General features: G+C 41.3%; 1 protein-coding gene across 1 annotated transcript; it reads left to right on the forward strand.

Annotated features, from left to right (window-relative positions):
• Window positions 1-402: 402 nt before the first annotated feature.
• LOC311323549 (uncharacterized protein) lies at window positions 403-2,791 on the forward strand. The gene is made up of 5 exons (XM_084455798.1): window positions 403-480; window positions 1,053-1,211; window positions 1,691-1,819; window positions 1,980-2,117; window positions 2,494-2,791. The coding sequence occupies exons 1-5, from the start codon at window positions 478-480 to the stop codon at window positions 2,581-2,583; spliced, it is 519 nt and encodes a 172-aa protein (XP_084311924.1). The 5' UTR covers window positions 403-477; the 3' UTR covers window positions 2,584-2,791.
• Window positions 2,792-10,678: the final 7,887 nt, after the last annotated feature.

The following is a 10,678-nucleotide window of genomic DNA, read 5'->3' on the forward strand; positions in this document are numbered from 1 at the left end:
GATTGCGTTTTCTCGCGAGCTCGGCGTCCAAAACCGGATATGCTGTTGAGCATAGCAACGGCGCTGGTTGCTAGGAGACAGGAAAGACCCAAGGCAAGGCGAGTTTATTTATAGAGCACATTTCAGCCACAGGGCAATTCAAGGTGCTTTACATGAGACATTAAAAGCATTAAAACAAAAAGCAAGACATTAAAGACATTTAAAAGAAAAGGCAGGGCAAATTAAAAGCATTAAAACAACCCACAAAAATCCCAGAAGCGTTCGTCCCGCCTCCGAACGTCAACGATTGGTTCCGCCCATCCATTTCAGTCTCGTCACCGAGTTTAACTGATTTCCCATTGGACGCATTCCTTGTCGTTCAATGTCTAATATCGGATACGCCCACCAAACTTTCCGCTTTGTTGACACCTGCTCGTCCTCCTGGTTGAACTGGCTCCTCCGTGTTTGTAACTAACCACGTCCAAGGGTCGGTTCACAATGGTACGTAACGTCTCTTCCAACTGAACCAGTCCGTTGTTACACTGTTGGTATAACGTTACTTCTAGCTAGCTCACTAGCATAGGATGGTATTACTTATAAGTCACGTTAGCTAGCTACCCAAGCTAGCTACCAGTTAGCACTAGCCCGCTAGCCACACACACTACAGTAGCTATCAACATAATGATATATATATATATATAATATATGCATAATGTGTGGTGAGATTAGCTAGGCTAGTCACAACGTAACGTAAAATAGAGTTTAGCAAAAGTTCAGTAACCTTGGCAACAGTTACTCAACTTTTGCTCAATGATTTTTTCCACAAAAGTGTCGCCATTATTTGATTTTTGTATTTAACCTTTATTTAACCAGATAAAAGCATTGAGATAAAATCTCTTTTACAATACTGACCTGGCCAAGAAGGCAGCAAAGTTTCACCTAGAAAGACACAAGGACATATAAAATACAGAGAACAACACAACTAAATACACAAAGGGCGTAGACCACGTGGGAACAATAAGAAATGAATTGTTAATTGAATGATCATGAAAGTGTAGTTTGTTTCCACGCAGGCTTCAGGGTACAGAAAGCCCACCCCCGCCAGTGGGACCCAGAGGAAGAAGCCTGGTCCCAAACCAGACCTGACAGAGGAGCAGAAGCAGGAGATCAGGGAAGCCTTCGACCTGTTTGACACTGAGGGCTCAGGCACTATCGACGTGAAGGAACTTAAGGTTTGTTACTTGTAACTTAACTACTAACGTTAGCTGTGTGTGTGTGTGTGTGTGTGTGTGTGTGTGTGTGTGTGTGTGTGGCACATATGTATGGGGGCTGTACCTAGGGTTTGAGAAAGGGTCTGGGGAGGTTGGGATGTGGGTATAGGAATGAGTGAAATCTTTGCTACATAACTTTTTTTGTATTCCTTCTACAGCATGTATGTAACTTTCCCACTGTGTACTATTTGCCCCACTATTTTAAGACTGTATATTTATTTGCCCAGGGACTGCGGGTGGAAATGAGCTGTCTAGCTATAACCTTGTACAGTGCATCTCTCCCTATTCTATAGGGTAAATGTCTACTGTACCTTGTCCCTGTCTTAAAAATAAATAAAATCAATCAATCAATCAAGCAAGCTCTCTGCACCACTTGCCGTCAAGTAGCCCATTCTTAGAAGCGATTTGAATGAGCTCGCCTCTTTGTTTTTCTCCTGCAGGTTGCCATGCGTGCTCTTGGCTTTGAGCCGAAGAAAGAAGAGATCAAGAAAATGATTGCAGACATTGACAAGGAGGGCTCCGGGACCATTGATTTCAATGACTTCCTAAGTATGATGACTGTGAAGATGGTACGTGAACCATGTGTTTGCTCTACAGTCTAAACCGACTGTATGGAAAGGCTTGTATCAGAAAGAGCTCACAGTATAGATCTGCTACAGCTTTTGTTTTGTTCCTTGTTATGGGATTTCATCAATTCAATGTAAATGTCATCGTGTTTATATTCGCCAGAGTGAAAAGGATTCCAAAGAAGAGATCCTGAAGGCTTTCCGTTTGTTCGATGACGATGGTACAGGCAAAATCTCCTTCAAAAATCTCAAGAGAGTTGCCAAGGAGCTGGGTGAAAACTTGACAGATGAAGAATTGCAAGTATGTTATTTCCTTGTGTAACACATGTCCTTTACTTTCCAGACCTTGAATATCAATGTATCATCACTCAAAACATTTTTCTCTTCATTTTGAGTGAGAAACAATCATTCTTGGCAGTACGAATTAGAACCATTGCTACACGAAACACCAGTGTGCATAATGTTCCAGGGTATCTGATGAACTGACCACCAAGGCCATACTGTATATAACTGCTTTCAGCGGTGACAGTTCTGAATCTGTAGCTGTGCTCCTAGCATGTGTGTTTCGATGTGTGTACAGTATGCATGTTTGGGCCTCAGGATGGGCGTTGAAACAATAAAATATATATTATTCTATTCATGATACCCTCCCTAACCATTGCTATTGCTTTTGAAAGGAAATGATTGATGAAGCGGACCGGGATGGAGACGGAGAGATTAACGAGCAGGAGTTCCTCAGGATAATGAAGAAAACCAGTCTGTACTGAAATAAAAGGGGTTCACTTACAGTTTTAGACTACTGGAATGGTCTCAACAAGATCTGCCTTTCATTATCTCAAGGATGCTTTCTGATGTAGTGTTAAGGAACTTCTTCTGAACTTTGCTGTTTAAATTATTTTACATATCTTAACAGTTTTTTTGTATATTTGAAACTAAATAAATATTTCATGATACTGAATCCACCTGAATCATCGTGACAGCCCATACCCAAGCCCACTAAGAATGGTGACAGATGGTTTGGTTCCATCTTGTGACAATTAAGTGGAAGTGCAACTCAATTTTGAGAAAGAAATGGGGCTATGTGATAGAATATATCAGCTACTGTCTCTTTCACATGAAGAACATCCATTTAGAAAGTGGACTGCTGTATCCACCTAACATAAAATACTTGAATACTGTTTAGATTTTCAGTGTAGCTACTCCCATCTAATGGGTACTTAATCTGTCAGAGAGAGTGATGTAACATTTTGATTTAATTTCACCTTTAACCAGGTGCAGTACGTTGACTTGAACATATAATTGAGTGAAACACCTGTGGGATGAGTTGTAGAGGGGGACCCAGACCACAGACAGAATAATACATACAAGAGCAACAGAGGTTTGAAGACTTGGCCAACTTAGCAAGCCGACCCAGTGAGTCATACAGAATGAATAAACGACTCTCGGGTAAACCATCAAGTTGTTGTAGAGATGACTTAGATGAGCATGAGATGAGTAACTGTCAGTAAAAGTGATTTTTCACTTGTCCTTTTACACTGTCAATAACCATTTGTCATTAACTTATAATTGGCCTCTGTTCTTGACAGGTTGTAATGATTAGCTCCCATGCATTCACACATATTTAACCAAAACCATTCCGCTCTGTACAAATAAACAGGATATAGTACTGACGTCTTTTTCCGAGCCTTTTGATGACTATCGATTATTGGCTTGATGCCTCATGTTATTGTGAGTGTGGGAGATAAGGTGGAAAATAGGAACAGAAAACAGAAATATTTCAAAACAAGTCTCAGTGATATAATTATACTTAAGATTACAGTATTGCTTGGGCCCCGTGTCATCTTAAAGTAGTGTACCTTGCACAGTGTAATGGAATTTAGCCTGATCTGCTGATCAGAATTATGAAGGGTAGAATATTTCACAGCTAGATAAAGCTAGATCTCACCATGACTCATAACAGACCACTTTGTCTGACATCAAGGAGTGTTATCATCAAGGTGAGAATTGAAAATGGAATCACCTTTGTTTGATTTTTTTAGTGGACAGACACCTAGTCAAAACAGGTTTCCAATATTGAAGAAGCTAGAGAGGTTTATTAAGATATAAATGATTAACTTTTTTTTTAAGAGATTGATGTAGGCTATAAATGTGTTTTGAAAAATCACCCTTTTAAAGGTCCACCTGTACAACTGATGTTGGTTGATTCGTGGGGACTGGATGGGTTACATAGCCCCTCATTTAAGTGTTATTCCCCTGTTCTTGTGGTGACATTATGATAACATCAACCGTCATTCAAATACTCCCACAGCTAGGCTGCTTTTACTGTTCCCATAAATCTGTCATTTTCCAAAGCAACAAACTGCTATTCTCCTTTCATCTTTGCCGTCAAGTCCAAAGGTCAAATATGTGTCATTGTTATGACCATAACCTATTTCTTATATTCATGAGGTCCTATTCAGTAAAACGATATTCAAAAGCATAAGCTAAAGTAAAACTGTCACATTACTCGAAGTAGGTGACAGCATGCATGGTACGTACACCTCTTTGCTACTTCAGTCCCCTGTGGTAGATTTATCAGTAAAGAAAACATGTCAGGTATTCATTGAATAATTTTGGCATCAACGCTAAATATATGTCATGTTAAACCTTAAAAATATTAGGTATTTAATTGGTAAATAATTATGAATTTAGACAGTAGTTTTGTGGACATTTTAAAGAACTTACAGCATGCACTAGGGAACTTGCCAACAGATATTTGAATTAAGATAACTGATATATGCATTATTATTGCAATACACGTGAAAATAGGAGTACAATAAATGGTTTTGGTTAATCAATTGATACCGTTTCTTTTGTTAACACTTTGTGATGGATCGTATGACACATTCCTGTCACAATCTGCTCTGGATGATCATCTTACCTCTTACTTCCACTGTAAATGTTCTCCTTGACACTAAAACAACTAGAAAAGATGTATTCATTATCAAGTTTCTTATCTGTAAATTTCACTTGAATGTTATGGTTAATGTAGAAACAATATGATCACTTGGGACACTGGAAAAAAAAATAGAGCTGAAACTGATCTTGTATTTCTGCCCTCTAGCATGAAGATAACTTTATAAAAAACAATGATGTTGGAAGTTGAGTAGGCTATTACACAAGCTTTTATATTGCTTAGTCTATTAGTCTTCTCTTCAGTCCTGTTCTTAATCATTTTAGGTACTAAAGACCTGCTTTGTTTTGTGAGTAGGCCTAATTAATTAATTATGGTGTTGATGGTCAATTCATCAACGATGAAACACTTGGACATTAGAAAAAGAAAATAGAGCTGAAATTGATCTTGTATTTCTGCCTTCTCAGAATGAAGGTACATTATAGCAAACAAAGATGTAGCCTCCTCCCTGTACACACGACTGTCCAGCCACCTTTGACTCCAATTCCATCGTGAAGTTGGCCGAGACACAGCAGTGATAGGCCTGATCTCCAATAATGATGAGAGGGCCTACCCGGAGGTGAGCCCCCCCCCCCAGTGATGTCAGGATAACAACCTCCATCTGAATATCAGCAAGACAAAGGAGATGCTGGTGGACTTTGGGAGGAAGCAGGAAAGGAACTACTCCCCCTTAATCACCAACGGGACCCCTGTAAAGAGAGTAGACCGTTTCAAATACTTTGGTGTCTGGGGCCTCATTAATAAACGCTGTGTAACTACAAACGCATGCGTACGGTAGGCTACCTTCTAAGCAATCCTTATCTTATTTATAGAACGCTTCTCCACGCACTGTAACCCATGCGCAAGTAGTCCTATATGAGAAATGACAAACTGCGACTGCGATGGCAGAAGGATGAAACTCGAAAAGCTGTGAAATTGATAGGCCCTATACCTTGTGTAAAATAAATTGGCATTATCTCTCCCTTATAGGCAGGCCTCTCAATTAGGCATGATAGCTCCCTCAAGAGACTTGATGAGACGTGTGCCGTTTATGTCAACAATTCTGACGCAGAAGCGGAGACAGCTTGTTTTGAGTAGTTTGACTGTGCTGTGCTATTGAATAAATTTTAATTTTAGGGTGTGCGAGTGTTTTCATGAATACGCCAACGTCTGCCCGTGTCCTGCATGTTGTCACTCATTTTGATGAACGTATACCACCAAGAGACAGCCAAATGTAGACCTACTATTTGAAACCCCGCTCTCCTCACCTATAATGGGCATGATTTAGGATGATAGGCCTACAAACGGAGATGTTTTTTTGCAAAAGAACCCCTCACCAGGGGACTTCAGTTATGTTGTACAGTGGCCTAGTGTAATCGGGAATAATATTTGGATCTGTAGCCTAATTATTGAACTAGGCCTATAGGAGTTCATGCGTGAGTCAATGATCACAAGGAATTAAGCTACAAAACCGCGCCACCAACACACGTAGGCCTACAGATCTATAGTCTAGGCCTACAGATCTATAGTCTACAGATCTATAGTCTACAGATCTATAGTCTAGGCCACTTCGCTCATAATGCGCCAACAGGATAGACCTAATCCAACGATTTACATACAATAGGCTACTTATGTTATGACATTCTCATAAGTACTAAGGTGAAGCGTATGACAAATTGCGTTTAAACGGTTGCAGTTTTCGACTAATATTATCACAGAAACGGATTGAACCTGTGATCTTCAGTTTTCGTGACTGGCGCCTTGTCAGTCCGCCTCCACGCCAGTCACACAACCTCCACTGCAAGAGCTTCCATTTTACACTGAAAACGTCGTCATTGTCATGCAGTTATTATTTATGAATGGATGAATGGTCGGTGTGCATTGACCATTTATAGGCAATTGTGGGCGTTAATTAGGGTGTGACCAAGACGCGCGCACACGTTCGCCAGGTTTAAAATTTAGGGTTGATTGTTATCTATAATGGGAAACTGGCGTTGTACTGGCGTCGACGTGGGGCGTGATAAGCACTGTTAGGCTATAAATAAATAAAAAAATTGTGCATATTTTTTTTCAAACTTGCTTAAGTAAGCAAGCTTAGTAACGTGGACTCTCCGCAGTTTTATAAATGAGGCCCAGATCACCAAGGACTTGTCATGGTCAACACACAGACAATATGGTGAGGAAAGCACACCTGAGCCTGTACCACCTCAGACAACTGAGATCCCACCAGATTGGACAGAGCTTCTACTCACGCACGATCCAGAGCACCCACTGGAATATCACCACCTGGTGTAGGAACAGCAGCACACAGGGTCGCAAGGCCCTACAGAGGTACAGTCAGCTGAACGTACCTTAGGGCCACTCCCCACCTCAAGGACATCTACACCAGAAGATGCAAGAACAAGGCAAACAGGATCTTGAAGGAACCCAGGCAACGGACTGTTCTCTCCGAGAAGTTCTTTCACCAAGCCATCCGGCACCTGAATGACTACTATATGCAGTGCCACTATATCTAGTAGTTCTGAATATATAGTGTATATAACATAACCATACATGGATGGAAATGCAGATGGAAATATATATCGGTGGAAATATATATCACCCCCTGGATTATTTATTATAGCTATAGTAGGTACATAACACACCCATGCCCCCCCCCGGGTTATATATATCCATATGCTTGTACATAATCCACACATACTGTTATCTTATCGTTATACTGTATAGATTGGTACTTCTTGTGTAATTTGTAAATTGAGTATTATAGTTATCTGTAATGAGCACACCTCAGGGCCCACAGCAACATGTCACTGTGACTGTTCATTACATGTGACCAATAAAAGACTCTGAGCTGAGTATTACACAAGCTTTCATCCTGCTAGTCTGTCTCTTCAGTCCTCTATGTTGGTGCATTTCTGTTCTTAACCCTTTTAGGTCAAACACGACACTACTGTATATATACTTATTGGTAGCAGCAGAAGAACCCTCTGAAAAAAGATTCAATCTAGAACCATTTTCGGGTCAGTAAGGTTCCATATACAGAACCTTTCAGGTCATAAAAAGCCCTTTGAAGAGGCAGAGCATTGAAGGGATCGCCCAAATTCCCTCCCCCGGGGATGATTAAAGTTCATCTTATCTTATCTTGTTCTATTTGGAACCAAAGGGTCCTGTATGGAACCTTTTTTCAGAGTCGTAAAAATGTTGAAGTATCAAGAATGTAATGTAATCCATAGGATGAACAAGCCGTCATTGATGCTTCCCCTCAGACATGGAGGACCAATGGAGGCGATCCCCCACCCACAACATGTGTACTTCCTGTAAACTTACCGTAATATCAGGCATTTGTTTTGCTTTGTTTCATTTTGAATCATCCTGCGAGCAGGTATAGTCTGCCTGATAAGCTTCAACCCAAGTCAAGTCCCTGGGTGTCCTCCGGGTGTTAGATCACTGGGTATCGCCTGGCTCACTTTCACTCAATGATTTGAGAACTTTTGGATATGACCCTTTTTCAGAATATAAAAAAAAAGAGAAACAAAGAGAATAGCAATGAGCCATGGTGTTGGCAGAGTGCCTAGTGTGACGTGACTTCAGGCCCTCCGGAAACACTTCACAGAGAAGACCGCAGTGTCGGAAATGTCAATATTGTGTGTGGGATTGCGAGTTAAATCACGTGTGTGTAAACAGTACACAATTAACTTAAACTTTTTATCTCTTTTTCTGAAAGAGACTTTGATTCCTTATTCCTTATTCTAATCACACTGTAAGCTTGAATCTACGGGAACAGCTCTCACTGTGATGCTCATCGCCATCAAAGGTTAGATTTTACAGAAAGAATGGAAGTACGGTACTGTAGCCCTGCAGCAGCCGTAGTATACAATATTGTTGTAAATTCATGTTTTGAAGGAACAGATACAGCTAGCTGGACTAGCTAGACTTTTACAAATAGTACTTGTTCTGATACCCGTTGGTGCCACTATGAACACCAACTTAACACTGTACATCTGCTATGACTCCAGCTTAGCCCATCCAATAAACTTATCTGCTAGTTTTGATACCTGTTGGAGCAGTCAGTAAGTGGCCATTTAATCCATTATATAACCCGTTCCCGGAATATGGCAGACATCTGCCCATTCCATTCCCATCTGAATGATAGCTTGGTTTGGCTATTGTTGTATTACTACTGGGTGGACAATAGAACGCACTAATGTTGGGCAAAGCTGAGCAATGGAAAAATAATTCTAGAGTAGGCTGGGGCGAGGTCATAGTTCAGTGTTTGTATCAGGGCAGCCGCATTAATTACAGGCAAAGCTGCGGCTCCTTGCAGCTAATGAGCAGGCAAGATTATTTAGGCAGCTGAAACGCTGGGGATACGGTTCTATTTGGAGCAGTATATCTATTGGCTGGCCGTATTTTATTTTATGTTAAAATTAGCAAAAATGTAAATTAATAAAAAAATCTGACGCCGTCACAGTCTGTCCGGGACCCCTGTAGATGATAAATATGAATGCTATCAGGCCGACGGTGTCCGAGGAAACTCCGGCCAGAGGGACGAACAGAAGGACAGACAGGCCGAGGGTAGCTCATTTATATAAAAAGGGAGTATCTTGAAATGTAAGAGTTCCCATGTCTATTTTTCTACCCAAATATTGTAAAGCTCTCATTTGAAATGAAACGATTGTGGATATCTTTACCTCAACTTAGCCACGTGTCTTGCACTGCGTTTAACATGGCAGACCGCAAGCCACTCTCATTTTCTCCTCTCACTGACATCTCCTAGACACACAAGGCCCTGCCGTTGCACCAGGGATCATTTGACATAGACATGACTAAAGAAAGGAAAGTTATGAATCATTTCACTTGCATCAATAGGGACGAACATTCCCTTCCATTAGTGATATCAGTAGAGCCTCCCAAACAGGTATGGAAGGCCCAGTCCAGATTGAGGCACCAGACAGAGTCTGAGAAGGACCAGGGGGACCTGGAGGGCCTTCCCCACGCGATGACAGTATGGGTTACAATACTATGAGTAGTAGAGGTGAGCAGGCTGAGGCCCATCCCCCACCCACCATTTCCCTTACGCTTGACGTGCTGGTAGAAGCAGGGTTTTTCTTCTGAATCCGCATAACTTCACTTCCTCCCCTCGCACTGCTGAGAGGCCTTTGAGCCACAAGAAAACTATGAGAGTGGGACATCCTGTGTGTGGATGGAACTCCTGTGTTCACATGAGAACACTGACACGGCAGAAACAGTGCGACACACACACACACACACACACACACACACACACACACACACACACACACACACACACACACACACACACACACACACACACACACACACACACACACACACACACACACACACACACACACACACTCTCTCTCTCTCTCTCTCTCATCCATAGCTGACTCATTGTGGGTATCCAGTGAAATAGAATCTGGATGAAAGATGACATTTTTGGGCAGTAGAACTACCTTGAATCTTTGTTATAGACTAAATGCATCAACAACATAACAGCAAACATTTAAGAAGTTCCTTTTTTGGGGAGAAAAAAAAAGTTTACAATGAGAGTACATCTATTTGCATTAAGTAGCACATTAACTAACATTTACTTTAGAAGCATCCTGAGGCTGGTTCTTTTTTCACCTAATGTAGTAAATTTGTAGACTGAAAAGTGTCTGTGTTGAGCTGGTAAAGTGTCAGGAAACTATCAGTGAAGTCTGTTCATACCAACTAAAGTGAATTTTGGATGAGGGACGCGAGTGACACTAGGTCGGCTCTGCTTCAAGCCGAGAGCCTCCATAGACAGGCCTAGTGTTCGTGGAGATCATCCCAGAGTAAGGAAATTGCTACACCTCAGTTGTCTTTAATCAGTGGTCCTTCCTGTTGTTACAGCAGGTCGTGTGCTGGTGTAGAAGACTACATGG

The sequence above is a fragment of the Borostomias antarcticus genome (genome assembly GCF_949987555.1).
Source record: "Borostomias antarcticus genome assembly, chromosome: 22".
In the NCBI taxonomy this organism is placed as follows: domain Eukaryota; kingdom Metazoa; phylum Chordata; class Actinopteri; order Stomiiformes; family Stomiidae; genus Borostomias; species Borostomias antarcticus.